Source organism: Silurus meridionalis, chromosome 23 (genome assembly GCF_014805685.1).
Source record: "Silurus meridionalis isolate SWU-2019-XX chromosome 23, ASM1480568v1, whole genome shotgun sequence".
In the NCBI taxonomy this organism is placed as follows: Eukaryota; Metazoa; Chordata; class Actinopteri; order Siluriformes; family Siluridae; genus Silurus; species Silurus meridionalis.
Window position 1 is genome coordinate 9,508,623 of NC_060906.1, and position 16,508 is coordinate 9,525,130.

The following is a 16,508-nucleotide window of genomic DNA, read 5'->3' on the forward strand; positions in this document are numbered from 1 at the left end:
CCTGTTCCAGTATGACAATGCCCCTGTGCACAAAGCAATCTCTATGAAGATATGCTTTAAATTGGTTGCAGTGAAAGATCTTGAGTGGCCTGCTTTAGAGCTCTTACCTCAACTTTACTGAAAATCTTTGGGATTAAGCACCCCAAGCCTCCTCTTCTTATATCAGTACCTGACTTAGTAATGCCCTTCTGGCTGAAAGGGCACAAATCTCCACAAGCACACTCCAAAATCTACTAATGGGGAAGAGAAAACAAATACTAAGGCAGAGGTACATTGAATCAGAACTCAGGGAAGCGTGGAGGGTGTGGCACAAAGGATGTGCGTGTTACATATCAGGTTACACTGCTAAGGTTACTCTCCTCTCCATTCAAGTCTGCCAAATTTTCAATAATAAGAAAAAAGAACTGTGGGCTTTTCAATAGACCGCTACTTGTTCATACTTTTTCTCTACGTTTCTTAACTTCATTAGGAAAAACATCATAAGCAAACAAGGTTATAAGTATGAATGGTAGAAAAAAAGAAAAAATATCAGGAACAAGATATGATAGAGCTGTCTCACTTATATTTACTAGTGGAACTGAAGATGAATAAAGCATAACGCTTTAAAAGAAGACACACAGATAAACTATATGGACAAAAGTATTGGGACAACTGTGGTTCTTCCCCCAATCTGTTGTTACAAATTTGGAGGCACACAATTGTATTTGACTTCTTTGGATGCATTAGCAATGCCAGCTCCATGAAGATATGGATTACATGAGTTGGAGTGGAGGATGTTGAGTGACCTGCAATAGAGACCTGATCTCAACACTATTGAACACTTTTGGTATCATCAGGACATAATAAAAAATGATCTGGACCTTATTAGGTCTAAAATGAGGTAAATACAATCTCAGATAAACAACACATCACTTATTATAATTTGTCATTCTTTATTTTTAATAAAATAAAGCCAAAATGGAGAAACAATGTGTTAAAAAATAAGTACACCTTTACTGCTTCCATAAGAATTTTATAAGAATTCTTTTCTAAGAATTATTAATATAAAATATTCAGATGTGTGTTAATACAATGGCAAGAAAGAAAGACATCAGCAGTGATCTTAAAGAAGCAATTGTTGTTGCCTATTGATGTGGGAAGGGTTATAGGGTCATTTCCAAACCGTTTAAAGTCCATCATTCTACAGTGAGGAAGACTATTCATTCAAGGCAGTTGTAAAATCTTCCAAGTAGCGATAGTCCTAGCAAAGTCAGCAAATTTTTTAGACCGTGCAATGCTTGATGATCGGACTCTACAGGACTTATTAAGCATGTTAAATATAAAAGTTCATAAAAGTACAATTAGAAAATGACTGGTTTGTGTTTCCAGTATAAAACCACAGAATTATTTACATTTTCACATTATTGTATAATATAATATAATATAATATAATATAATATAATATAATATAATATAATATAATATAATATAATGTAATATAATATAATATAATAAATAATTTTATTATGTTACAAGCTGCATTTTGTCAACACAATTCAGTTTTATTTTAAAAGCAGTTTCACACAACAAATGTACAAATTTGCAAATGACATTAATCAGGTATGTCTCTATCTAGTAACAGCTAGACATAAGCAAGCTGACAAACATACTAATCAAACAATTTAGCCACTTGTCATGGATGGCGATATTTCCATTAAACTGGGAACACTGGAAACAAAGCAGGAGCTTACCCTGGATTGGTCAGCTAACCTAAATATCTAGTACTTAATTGCCAATAGAAACCTGTTATTGTCTTAGGTTACTAATTATTGAAAAATCATTCCTCATAAAGTAACATCGAGTTAAGCACGTAACACTTCCACCACACCATACCAGGATCCCCAGTTCAATCCTGAGCACAGGTTAGTGCCTGTATGGAGTTTACTATGATAAATTACTGCAATATGTAAACGTCTGTACGGTACCTAAAATTAAGACTGGTGTTCCATCCAGGGTGTATTCATGCCTCCCCCCGAGGCATCAAATTAAATCAGAAAATATGATTAACGGCATTTTATTAGATAGTAAAGTCATACATACAGTTCTATTTCTATCATATTTTAATACTTGATCAAAATAAATAACTGTTAATAATTGAAATTAATTAGCCAGTTATACCAGGTACATTATTTGCATTGTATTTTGCTAAAATAAACTGCTAAAAAATTTATTTCTGAATTTATAGTTTAGTTTCTTTCCAGTGTATGAAAGTCCTATGTTTTTATTTATTGTACTGTATCTAATGCTACATTTATAACTGTTTGTGGATGAACTGGTTTTCAAATATCAAATTGTAGTTATTTGAGCAAACCTGCTGCACTACACTCACTATATGCTTCTGCTATAGACCTGGTGTGTGTGTGTGTGTGTGTGTGGGTTACAGGATTTTACATGATTTGTGCCAAAACTGACATAAGATTTGTAAATGCCATAAGAGAGCAAGCTGTGTAGAATAAAGTGCCATTTTTTTTTTCTTTTCTTAATATCTTTGTGTCTGTTTTGTGAAATTTTAGTCTGAGGGAACAGTGCAGGATTAAAATATACTTCTTTTTTTCAAGAAATCATAAAGGCGGAAATAGGAAAGAAGAAAAAAATCTTGCTAAGATTATTGTTCGCTTGCATACTGCATGAAGTGGCGTTTGTGGGCTAAGTGAATCATGCTTGTGTTAGCCACAACTCTGCAGCTGTGAGTGTGTGTGTGTGTGTGTGTGTGTGTGTGTGTGTGTGTGTGTGTGTGTGTGTGTGTACATCTGTATGACTGAGGTTTTGTTTCCTACTCCAAAGCACATGCTGTACTTTGTGCTTCCTATCATCATCCCATTCATAGCTTCTGCAATGCACACACACACACACACACGCACACACACACACACACACACACACACACACATTGTGACAGTCATACAACAATTCATATTGTGGGTGATAAAGAGACATTCCTGAAACAATTTGTGCTTTTATATGTATATTATAAATTATACATTTGGTAATCGGAAATTAGTCAGTAAATAATGACTAATAACATTGTAAGTGTCTAGTAATTGATTTGTATACATTACCAGCTTTTTAATAGGCCTTTATTGATTGTTTTTTTTTATTATTTTTGTCTTACAGCTCCTTTACACTTGTTTTGTCTAAACAATGAACTTATTAACTAGAAATAAAAGGTACTAATTGCATGTATTGTGCAAAATACACACTTTATAGGTGCTCAATACACTGTGTGAATGTGTAGTTTATAAATATGAAATAAATATGGAATGTGTTTCCTGTTCTAAAGTATACATTTGTTGATTTATAATAAGAGAAGAGACATTGAATATTGCAGTGATGAATTCATTATTGTTTTGTGATTTGACATAAAAACAAACTGCACATGAGAGACCTTTTGAATAATTACAGTCCATTGTCAAACATAAAAACATTAAAGCTGAAGTACTCAACTTGATTGTGAGGACAAAAACGAGTGTAAAGAGGCAATAAGACAAAAATAAAATAACGACCAATAAAGGCATTATAAAAAGCTGCTGGCATACAAAGCAACTTGTCACTTTAAAATGTGTGTATATATATATATATATATATATATATATATATATATATATATATATATATATATATATATATATATATATACTTGTGTATTGCCATGTTATAATTTCTGTTCCCATTCTTGTACTGATTTGTTATTTATCTGCAACTAATTACTACAACTCTCTACTTGCTTTACACTTCTAGTAACCCTGACTACACATGAAGGGAAAAACAGGAAAATACAATCCTACACATACACATGTAAACACACACACACAATCACACACTCACTTTAGTATTAATATACAGGATTGTTAGTATGTATTAGTATTGTATTGTTTTTTTCACTTTGTAGTGAAAAATATTTTTACGTAGAAATTATTTCATTTAATTTCTTGACATGTGCCTTACACACAAGTACAAGTGTGTGTGTGTGTGTGTGTGTGTGTGTGTGTGTGTGTGTGTGTGTGTGTGTGTGTGTGTGTGTGCTACTATCTGTATAGTAAAATGATACCTGTAAGTGTCTTCATCTTCAGTCATTAATCAGAATTAGCCATTTCTTTCATGACAGGCACATATCTATAATGTATTAATGACATACATCATCTAATAACAGCTCTCGTTCCTTCTGTATTATCAGTAGGATGGAATTAAATTGTGTGCGCACACACGCTCGCGCACACGAGAACACATACACGCAGCTATGCAACTTGAGCTTGTAATTCAAATCCAAACTTGAACAAATACTCTCTCTGGCATTCTGTCTTGCCAAAGCAGTAACACATTAATTGCATTTCCACTGATCCACTCTTTCGAGAAAAAACTTAATCGCAGATGTTGAAGCACATTTCACATTTGTACAACAGCGTGATCGAGAGAGGATAGTCTGTGATAGGAGAAACATTTCTAGTGAGGCTGAGAAACAAAGCAACAGAGACAGTGATGGCATAATTGAGGATAATTGAGGAGAGGAATAAGTAGGTTGAGAGATGAAAGAGTACAGTTAAGACTCAGCAGAATGCGAGGACGGATAGAGAGATAGAGATTGAGAGAGAGAGAGAGAGAGAGAGAGAGAGAGATCAGATGCAGGTGAGCCATCAGCATCATGGTCTCTCTGAGCAACCGGCGATCACGTTTCCTCTAATCTTCTTCCTCCTGTACACTCCCAAATCCCAACCCCTTTTGACAAGATCCAGTGGAAATCTCCCATGTGTTTATGTTTTTCCCCCACTTTCTACCCTTGATGCAGGTAGAAAAAAGCTCTTCATAACCATGGTGATGGACAGTAAGGAGGCTAAGCGTGACGTGCGTGTAGAAGTAACCCTATCTGAAGGCCCAGGTAAACAGAGCAGCCGGTCTTAAAGAGACAGCACTATGGCCCAAATTGTATCAGTATGCTAAATGGAACAGATCAAGGTGATAATTACCTTAATTAAGTGCTGTCTCTTTAAGAGGAGTGTGACACTGATGGGTTTGTAAGCGCTGATTAAAGCTTACAAAAGCCCATTCAGGACTTTGTGTGCTGTGCTCTGTACTCTAAATGTGTGCCTCCAGTCTGTTTCATTGCTCTGTATCGTGTGATGCTGTGCATCGTGTGACACTGTATATCATTGCCTTTCCATTCCATGATTTATATTAAAGGTGTCAATCTATTTCAGGTTCAGCTCAAAGTTCTGAAGTTAGAAACCATGTGGATTTAAAGCTTTACAGTATTGAGCTAGAGAATGGTATTAGATATCAGAATCAAAATCAGATTCATCTTTATTGCCACGTATCATGGTTGCATGTACAAGGAATCTGTCATGGTGTGCTGGTGCTATGAAAATATTTTAAAAATATATTTTAAAAAATAGGAAAATTTAAGAATTGAATAATAAATAAACATACAGACATTTCTGTGCAGTTTGTGCAGGGTATGTAAAGTGAGGTAGTAAAAAAATAATAAAGTTCAATAAAATTTTATTTGTATACATCTTTACCAATGGAAATTGCTACAAAGCAGATTTACCAAAAAAAAAAGCTTAAGATTTGTCTCCATCAGTTTATACATAATTCCTATATTATTTAAAATATATTAAATGGACAAAAGTAGTTCCAGCCATATGTGGTTCTTCCCCAAACAGTTACCACAAAACTTGAGGCACACAGTTGTATATGATGTTTTCGATGTGGCAACATTCAATTTTCCCTTCACTTGAACTGGGAGACCCAAACCTCTTCCAGCATGACATGAGCTCCATGAAGATGGGTTGAAGAGGCCAGCAATAGAGCTCTGACCTCAACCCTAATAAACAACTTAGAGATTAATTTGAATGCTGACTGCACCCCAGGCCTCCTCACTTCACCTGCATTAGTATTTTGTGGCTGAATGAGGTGTCTTTGGATGTGGTAGCATTAAATTAAAGCCTCCTCATCTCACCTTCATCAGTCTTTACTTACACCCTTGTGGCTACATGAGCAAACTCTCCATAAGCACACTACAAAATCTAGTGGAACATCTTCCCTGTGGATTGAAAATCATTCCCTGATTGTTTGTTTCTTCGTTTTGGCAATTAAAAATAGATTACAGAATTAACAGAATTTATTTTATTAACCGGATAGACAAACCAAGAATAGTCACCACTTAGCCAGTCAGGATTATACTCAAGATATTGGAGTGCAAACACAATCCAGGTCACATATCAAAAAGTCAGGTCAATAATACGCAGGCAATAATACGCATATGGTGAATAAAGATACACTCAGACTAGGGATAATTTAAAGCGAAAACAAGGAAACAAGGCAAAATCTTTCCTACACAGAATTCAATCACGATGCAAACAAAGAGGAAGAGGTCAAAACGTTTTATTAACATTTTTCCATAACAAACTGCCTATTTCTATAAAAAGAAGCTTTATTTTCAACTGTGTATGATTCAACTCTGCTGTTTTGCCCACTAAAGTGTGTTCAGTCCTTACAGGTGATCACAGAGCTTTGGGTTGTTTGTTTGTTTGTTATTATATGAAATAAGGACCTACTGCAATACATACAGTGGTGTGAAAAAGTTTTTGCTGTTTCCAGATTTTTTATGTTTTTGCATGTTCATCAAAAAAATGTTTATGTTTCAGGTCATCAAACTAATTTTAATATTAGTAAAAGATAACACAAGTGAACACAACATGGAGTTTTTAAATGGAGGTTTTTATTATTGAGGAAAAGAAAATCCAAAACTACATGGCCCTGTGTGAAAAAGTGTTTGCCCCCTGTTAAAACTGTGGTTTATCACACCTGAGTTCAATTTCTCTAGCCACACCCAGTCCTGATTACTGCCACACCTGTTCGCAATCAAGAAATCTCTTAAATAGAACCTGCCTGACAAAGTAAAGTAGTTCAAAAGATCCTCAAAAGCTAGACATTATGCCGAGATCCAAAGAAATTCAGAAACAAATGAGAGAAAGTAATTGAGATCTATCAGTCTGGAAAAAGTTATAAAGCCATTTCTAAAGTTTGGGACTCCAGCGAACCACAGTGAGAGCCATTATTCACAAATAACAAAAACATGGAACAGTGGAGAACTTCCTAGGAGTGGCCGGCCGACCAAAATTACCCCAAGAGCACAGTGACGACTCATCCAAGAGGTCAAAAAAGACCCCACAAGAACATCCAAAGAGCTACAGGCCTTACCTGTCTCAGTGAAGGTCAGTGTTCATGACTCCACCAGAAGAAAGAGACTGGGCAAAAATGGTCTGCATGGCAGACTCCAAGACAAATACAGTGGCTGAGCAAAAAGAACATAAAGGCTAGTCTCAATTTTGCCAGAATACAACTTAATGATTCCAAAGACTTTTAGGAAAATACTCTGTGGACTGACGAGACAAAAGTTAAACTTTTTAGAAGGTGTGTGTCCCATTACGTCTGCCGTACAAGTAACACCGCATTTCAGAAAAAGAACGTCATACCAAAAGTAAAACATGGTGGTGGTAGTGCGATGGTCTGGGGCTGTTTTGCTGCTTCAGGACCTGGAAGACTTGCTGTGATAAATGGAACCATGAATTCAGCTGTTTACAAAAAAATCCTGACCTTATCTGTTTGTGACCTCAAGCTGAAGCGAACTTGGGTTCAGCAGCAGGACAATGATCCAAAACACACCAGCAAGTCCACCTCTGAATGGCTGAAGCTAAAAACCAAAATTAAGATTTTGGAGTGGCCTAGTCAAAGTCCTGACCTGAACCCTATTGAGATGCTGTGGCATGATCTTAAAAAGGCGGTTCATGCTGGAAAAAGCTTCAATGTGGCTGAATTACAACAATTCTGCATAGATGAATGGACCAAAAATTCCTCCACAGCGCTGTAACAGACTCATTGCAAGTTATCGCAAACGCTTGATTGCAGTTGTTGCTGCTGAGGGTGGCCCAACCAGGAAAGAGGTAAAAAGAAAGGCCAAGGAGGAGGTTTATAGATGTGGTGAGGGAAGATTTGCAAGTAGTTGGTTTGAAAAAGGGATATGTAGAGGACAGAGTAGTATGGAGATGGATCCATAAGTTCTCCATAAGTGAGGTGATGCATAGCCAACGATACAATACATTAAAGATACATATTTTACAACACAGAGCAAACCGTTTTCGATTAGATTTAACACGATGCAATTCAACCCAATATGATACAATGGAAAAAATATGATGTTATGCAATTCAATATGGTACAGATAGTTCACTTTTATTTCTTTGGTTCAGACCGACAGCAAATGATACATTTACTTAAGTGCCTTCTGACTTCTAACGCATAGCTAATTCACAAACAGGCCTTTGTAATGCAAAATAACAAAATTAATGAATTAATAAAACCAGTTGTCTTTTCCTGTTCTGTCTCCAGGAAGATGCAGCTCTACCTCTGCCATGTTAATCTGTATTCTATGTGACACAATTTGGTCTCTGTAGCGTTGTGATACGTCAGTCACGTAGCAGCAGCGGTGCTGAGAAAACGTGCTTGAAAACAGTTTAGTGAAGAGAAATCCATCTACATATCAAATATTGGTCACAAATTATTGGTCACTTTTTAAATAATTAAAGTATAGCGCATCAATGGCAACTTGTATCCATTCTTTAAATTTTATGCTGATGCACCAGTGTAAATTATTGAATGTGATAAGAAATTACACAGCTCTGCTCCTAAGGTTTTTTATATATATATTCTAATCATACCAACATAATTACATTATATTGAATGAGGAAAAGATCTGAGAGCTGGGACATTTTGAGGTCAGAGGCTTGTGTTTCTTGTTCCTCCTGCCTGATTTGGATAAGAAGTTCTCTCATGCATTTTTCTGTCAATGAATTATAATCTTTGAGTTGCAGTGATTCTGTGGAAACAGATTCGTTAAATGCTTTGGCAAATGTGATTCTGTGGAAACAGATTCGTTAAATGCTTTGGCAAATGTTTCCTTTACTATAAGAAATATATGTGTACATTTTAAAGAGGGAATAAATCATGATAAAGATTAGGTATCATCTTTGGTATTATTGGCAGGCAAAAATTTGTTCATGTCATTATCAAACTACAATAACTATGCTCTGATGACTATACTATTATACTATAAAATGAGATGATTAAGTACTCACATGCAATCTCATTACACACTATTACAGCACAGTGAGCTCAGAAAATATTTGGACCCCTCCAGTTTTTGCACACTATTGTATTAGAATGGATTCACTTGACTTTTTTAGTGATTAATCTACACCCAAAACCAGAATGCCCAGTGCAGCTGGTGCAGATCATGTGATCGCAGTTTTCCTGCAATGTTAGACCAACGATTTGTAAATGTATTGTAATGCTTCAAGTTTCTTATTGTTCAGAGGATAAAATATATCTGCTGCATTAAAAGATGTATTTTCCAGCAAATAATTGGCAGTGGTTTGATGATGAATGGTTAAGAAATGAAATGGGGAAAAAACATTCTGAGTGGAGGTGTACTGCTATGTTCAGTGGATTTGCTTCAGTGTAATTTTGTGGTACGAGGAGCTTCTGGTTGTTCTGTAGTTTAAGCTGTGTGGTGTGGATGCACTGAGGGGCACCAAATGCCACTGTCCTGACAGAGTGCTGTCCAGTCCACTTCCACGCCTCAGTAGCTGAACACGCCTGCAGCAACGTATTGTGCAAGTGAGACCGGACAGAACCCGGGAACAGCATGTACAAAGAGAGAAAGAGAGAAAGAGAGAGAGAGAGAGAGATGGGGGCGGGGGGGAGATTTCCAAAAGAAATTAGTTAATGAAAACAAGATGTGACTGAAACTAAATACTTGTAGTGGTGATTTTATAGAACATCCCAAGCATCCATTTCAATGACACCTTTATCATTCTTCCACACTGCCTTTGTGTAGTAAAAACACAATTTGTAATCTGACCCTGATTCCACTTTTAGCCTGTAACAGATCCACCAAGGGTCACTAAATGCATTTAGCATGTCAGTGGTGTAGAGTGGCTCTTTAATGAAAGAGATCACACTGTATACATAAACATGCACAGACGTCTCGACTAGCCTCTTATCTATCTCTCTCTAAGGGGGTTTTATGAATGAGCATAATTTGATGCCAAGTGCGGACATCATCAGTATTGATGAATAAATGTAACATTTTACATCGCTGTGAAAGTTTGCTTTGAATTCAGATATAAACTGTGGGTAAATGTAATTTGTCACATATCACATGTTTTGAATGCATCCATAGCTGACTTTACATTTGAGGCTTCACATAAAACCAATAATATACTTGCAAACATGTTCTAATACAGCTATGCAAGGGTGCTTTGAAATCATCTATAAAAACTTATGTATGCGGGGGGGTTTTTTGCTCTCAAAGCATGGTTTTATGGTTTTACATACCAGGACATAATAAAAATTATCTGGTCCTTAGAAGGTCTTAGAAGTAGATAAATACAACCACAGCTGAACAACACCACATGACATAATAGACTGTCATTATTTACAATAATCAAACCAAAATGGAGAAGCCATGTATAAAAACTATGTATACCTCATGATATAATCACTTGTAGAACCACCGTTATCAGCAATAACTGAAGGTAATAATATTTTATATGACTTTTGGTCCTTTTTTTTTTTTTTTTTACAATGTTGCTTCAGTTCTTGAGGTTTGTGGGCATTTGTTTATTCACAGCTCTTTTAAAGTCTTGCCACAGCATTTCAGTCAGGTTGAGGTCTGTAATTTGATTAGGCCATTGCAACACCTTGATTGTGTTCTGTTTCAGCCATTGTGTCATGAACTTTCAAGGCCTGGGAAGATTGGCAACTGTGATGCAAGTTTGTCACATGTGAGAAATGTTCCTCACTGCGGAATTATAAACTTTATAATGTCTGAAATTGGCCTTATTACCCTTTCTAGATTGATGAGCAGCAACAATTGCTTCTCTGTGATCACTGTTGGTTATGTTAATACACACCTGAATGCTCCAGACAGAAAGGCAGTGAAGGTGTACTTAGTTTTTCACACGCGGTTTCTCCATTTCGCCATGTGTTGCAGCTTCAGTAATTTTCTTTGTCTGCCATTTATACAAAATGTAGTACTTGTTATACATAATACAGCAACCAAAAATACAAAACCTCTTAAGACACAACAAGGAAATAAGAGACACCACAATTTACCCTTGCGAGCAAATGAACAGATTTTTGGGGGTCCATGATTTCATTAACATACATACTAAGATATAAGGAGGAAGTGGTGGTTCTGGTTCTGGTGGTTCTGATTCCCTAGAATTAATTATATTTTCTATACTTCCTCTACACTTTCTATACTTTGTGTTAAACTTCTCTATACTTATACTCACGATGCATAAAGAGAAATAATCGCAATTGAATATAGTGTACACTGCATATATTTATTAATTTGACTGTATAAGTTTCCATACCACATACATACTTGTATACTTTTCACTTCAATAGATCAGATCCTTGCCTGTGCATTTCTGTTTTAAGCAATAATGTATAATAATCCCTACTTTCTATTGTTGTTCACAGCAGAATATAGTGTTTAATAGTGCATGTATAAATAATAAACATAGTGTATATATAAGGATTCCAGCAGCCACCGAGGCCTCCAAAAATGGTCACCATTTAGTCAGACTCTCACAACACACAGACACTTTCTCTTCATAATTCTCAATCACAAAGTAATGCTTATTGTGTTCTTTGGCATTACCGGGACTTTAATATTCAGTTTCATACTTTGAGTGCTGAATTGTTTCAATCTGTCATTTAATTGTTGAATCTGTCATTTAATGCAGTTCCAGATGGATGCAAGTGCAGGCAGACAAATTTGAATCAAATGTCTCAATTATATAAATTTACATAGTTCCGTATACTGATATTTTCCTAATTAAGTCTATTTGAATAAAATATGGCATCATGGAGCATCATGCTGCAAGTAGCACTATTCAAATTGTCTCACTGGTTCATGTTGCCTGGATCGATCTGGAGCTCTGGTTACTGTCTATGTGTGTGAATATTTGTGAGTTCTGTATTATAGTATTTGGAGTATACTACTTACATTACAGTATACTACAGTACAGTCAAAGAATTGGAGTGGCCATCACAAAGCCCTGACTTGAACCTCATCGAAAATGTAAAAAAATAAAAATAATAATAAACTAAAAAAAAGAAAAATTAAAAAAAGGGTGACAATCCTGACTGAGTCAAGCAATAAAAAGGCAATGGCAATAAACAACTGTAGGTAAAATGATGACTCATTATGAATATATGATGAATTATAATTGTTTTACAATTATATGGTTATAATTATCTTACAATTATATGGTTATAATTATCTTACAATTATATGATGTTACTTGTTTTCACATCAAGTAACATCAAGTAAGTGTTTGTATGAATTATACATCCATTTGTTCTACATTTCCAGACTGTTGGGATGCCTCGTATGTCTGTTCATACTGGCTAAATTGTGAAAATCTGGTATTTTGAGCTGAATGGTGCCCAAATTTATTTATACCAGCTGTGTTGTAGAGAAGGAAACCAAATTTGAAGAGTATTTGTTTAAAGTATGGTGGATTTATTCACACATTCAAGCTTTGAAAGCAGTATAGTATAGCAAGCATTATAGTATTGTTCTTATATAATAATATTGAATGGGCGCAAACAATATAAAAAAAGTTATAAAATCACAGTAATGGCGACATTACATGTAAATATTTGTATGTTACAGGAGTGAATCAATGAGACAAATGACATGCAGAATGCAAGTGTAAAACGAGAGCATATAAAAGATGCTCATGCTTAAATGTCTGAGTCTGTATTGTGTGTAACTTCTTTGTGAACCGCCGTCTGCATAAATACATTTTGTTGTTTCTTCTCTGTTTTGGTTTAAGGAAAAAAGACCAGATGTTTCAGTATTGAGTGAATATCAATAGAACTGTCACTTACACATTCATGCCTTCATACTTCTCTCACAATCATGAAACTAAATTGTCCTTTTTTTATACGACAATCTATATGCTTTCTTTTGCAGACCGGCGGCGGCCGGGTAAATTCCAGCCGTTTCGCCGCCTGTTTGGGAGGAAAAGGAGGAGGGAGACGGAGCGTGGGTTTGAGGAATCCAAACTTAAAACCAGCCACTCCACCGGTGATGTGAGCAATGGGGTGGCCTCTGGCCTGGAGGAGTCCAATCAGCATCTAAGGTTATATATCTGGCAATTATTGGAAATTTAAAAATACGTTTATGTTTTGTTAAATAATAGACACACTAAATGAACAAAAACTGTTACCACAAAGTTGGAGGCAGACCGTTGTAACGGATGTCTTTGGATGTGATAGCAGAAAATGTTCCCTTCACATGAGCTAGGATACCCAAACCTTTAACAACGTCACTGCCGCTTTGCACAAATCTACAGCTTGCTTTAGCCAGAGCTATGAGATATGGGTTTTATGAGTTTAAATGGTAGATCTTGATTGGCCTACTGTAAAGCACTGACCTCAACTTTATTTTCACACCTTTGGTATAAACTGGAATACTGAATGCACCCCAGGCCTCCTCGCCTCATCTACATCAGTACCTGACTTTACTACCGCCCTTGTGAATAAATGACCACAAATCTCCACAAGTAAACTCCAAAATCTAGTGGAACATCTTCCCAGAAGAGCGGAGGTCATTATAACAGCAATTTGGGAATAAATGTGTTGTAAATGTTCAATAAACACCAATCTCATGGTCAGATGCCCACAAACTTTTGTCAATATAGTGTATGTTCACAAGTGAAATTCGAGCTAGAACATAAATAGTTAATTATTTTTTGTAATTTGCTTTGTTATAGAAACCTTAGAATACTAAACTACGTGTGTTTGTGTGTGTGTGTGTGTGTGTGTGTGTGTGTGTGTGTGTGTATAGAGAACTAAATCCCCTAGGGTCTCGAGCTTTTTCACACGAGAGCATCTTCATCCCTGAGGACTCTGTAGAGAAGTCGTGCTCAGAACTGACCATGTCTCAAGAGAACGTCTCAGACAAAGTCAGGAACTTGCAAGTAAGTGTAACTAATAATGGACAACTTATTAACCTTTACATTAAGTGCTGATCCCTGAGGGTATTTCAGTTTTAAACAAACATCGGCTTTTATAAAGCTTAAAATTCTGGGATTTTCTTCATTTTTAAATCTGATTTGTCAGAGGGTCTTTATTAACAGGTTTGTAACCACTTTATCATGGTCGGACTTTGAGGTGGATCACACACCTATTTACACCTAGCATAGCTAATTCTCCTACCTGCATGTTCTGCATGTGAACATGGGGAGAATATGCACAGAAAGTAACCCAAACTCAGGATCTAACCCAGGACAATGGAACTATGAAGCAGCAATGATACCTCTCTGAGCCTCAAAAGGCCATGCTGTTATAAAGAATTGATTCAAATTTTACTAATCATATTAGATCTAGATGTAATGTTGCACCACATATCATTTAACATATAACTCTTTACCCTGTGTTTAATCCGACAGAGGCAGATAGCTCATAATATAAAGTTTGGCCAGAAACCTTCCTCACTACGAAAAAGTGAAGGAGGTGAAGGAAGCTCGGATGAGGAAGAGGTACAAAGAAGTCCTCTACAAGTCCTAGCACAAGTGGAGCCAGAGAAACCGGACTTCGAAACCAGGGAAAAGGTTAGAAAAAGTACCCTAAAAATGTCCTATGTCTTGAACAACACAAATGACAGATATTGATAAAGGGTGTATATAACTGTTAACTGAAAGGAACTATAGTACATGATATAAGGTTTGTGGACACCTGACCGTCAAGATTTACTAGTGTGGCTGAGGAGATTTAAAGAGATTCAGTGGGTTTTCCAGGTGATGCCAAATGTGTTCAGTGGGGTTGAAGTTCTTCCACTTCAGCCCTCTTAAACCATGTATTCATGGAGTTTGCTTTGTTAAAAGACACATTGTCCTAAAGACACGTTTACATTAAAATTTATGCCATTTGGCAGGCAATTAAGTTGAGTGTTAGGGGCCTTGCTCAAGGGCCCAGTAGTGGCAGCTTGATAGTGGACAATTCAATGGAAAGAAACTTGGATATATTTTAGAGTAGTCAATGTGCAGTCTGTATGGCAGTACAGATTTACTGTCCTCGAAAAATAACTCAAAATACAGCGATTATTGTCTAAATAACTGGCAACAAAAGTGAGTACACCCTAAGTATCAATATTTTGTGTGAGCACCATTGTTACCTAGCAGTGCCTTAATCCTCCTGGGAATTGAATTAGTACCATGATATTACGACCACCTTGCTTAACTGTAAGCAAGACATTATTTCCTATGACCAGGGCGTCACCACAAATGCGTGACACCATCTGAGCCAAACAAGTTAATCAGAACCCAGGACAATGGAACTATGAAGCAGCAATGATACCTCTCTGAGCCTCAAAAGGCCATGCTGTTATAAAGAATTGATTCAAATTTTACTAATCATATTAGATCTAGATGTAATGTTGCACCACATATCATTTAACATATAACTCTTTACCCTGTGTTTAATCCGACAGAGGCAGATAGCTCATAATATAAAGTTTGGCCAGAAACCTTCCTCACTACGAAAAAGTGAAGGAGGTGAAGGAAGCTCGGATGAGGAAGAGGTACAAAGAAGTCCTCTACAAGTCCTAGCACAAGTGGAGCCAGAGAAACCGGACTTCGAAACCAGGGAAAAGGTTAGAAAAAGTACCCTAAAAATGTCCTATGTCTTGAACAACACAAATGACAGATATTGATAAAGGGTGTATATAACTGTTAACTGAAAGGAACTATAGTACATGATATAAGGTTTGTGGACACCTGACCGTCAAGATTTACTAGTGTGGCTGAGGAGATTTAAAGAGATTCAGTGGGTTTTCCAGGTGATGCCAAATGTGTTCAGTGGGGTTGAAGTTCTTCCACTTCAGCCCTCTTAAACCATGTATTCATGGAGTTTGCTTTGTTAAAAGACACATTGTCCTAAAGACACGTTTACATTAAAATTTATGCCATTTGGCAGGCAATTAAGTTGAGTGTTAGGGGCCTTGCTCAAGGGCCCAGTAGTGGCAGCTTGATAGTGGACAATTCAATGGAAAGAAACTTGGATATATTTTAGAGTAGTCAATGTGCAGTCTGTATGGCAGTACAGATTTACTGTCCTCGAAAAATAACTCAAAATACAGCGATTATTGTCTAAATAACTGGCAACAAAAGTGAGTACACCCTAAGTATCAATATTTTGTGTGAGCACCATTGTTACCTAGCAGTGCCTTAATCCTCCTGGGAATTGAATTAGTACCATGATATTACGACCACCTTGCTTAACTGTAAGCAAGACATTATTTCCTATGACCAGGGCGTCACCACAAATGCGTGACACCATCTGAGCCAAACAAGTTAATCAGAACACAGGACATGGTTGCAGCAGTTCATGCT

At 36.4% G+C, this 16,508-nt stretch overlaps 1 protein-coding gene across 1 annotated transcript in view; it reads left to right on the forward strand.

Annotated features, from left to right (window-relative positions):
• The window catches only part of cracd (capping protein inhibiting regulator of actin dynamics), a 40,814-nt gene that overhangs the window by 16,395 nt on the left and 7,911 nt on the right, over window positions 1-16,508 (forward strand). The window contains 4 exon segments of the mRNA XM_046836667.1: window positions 4,823-4,912; window positions 13,088-13,256; window positions 13,964-14,096; window positions 14,568-14,729. Of these exon segments, the coding sequence (XP_046692623.1) occupies window positions 4,823-4,912; window positions 13,088-13,256; window positions 13,964-14,096; window positions 14,568-14,729 (554 nt within the window).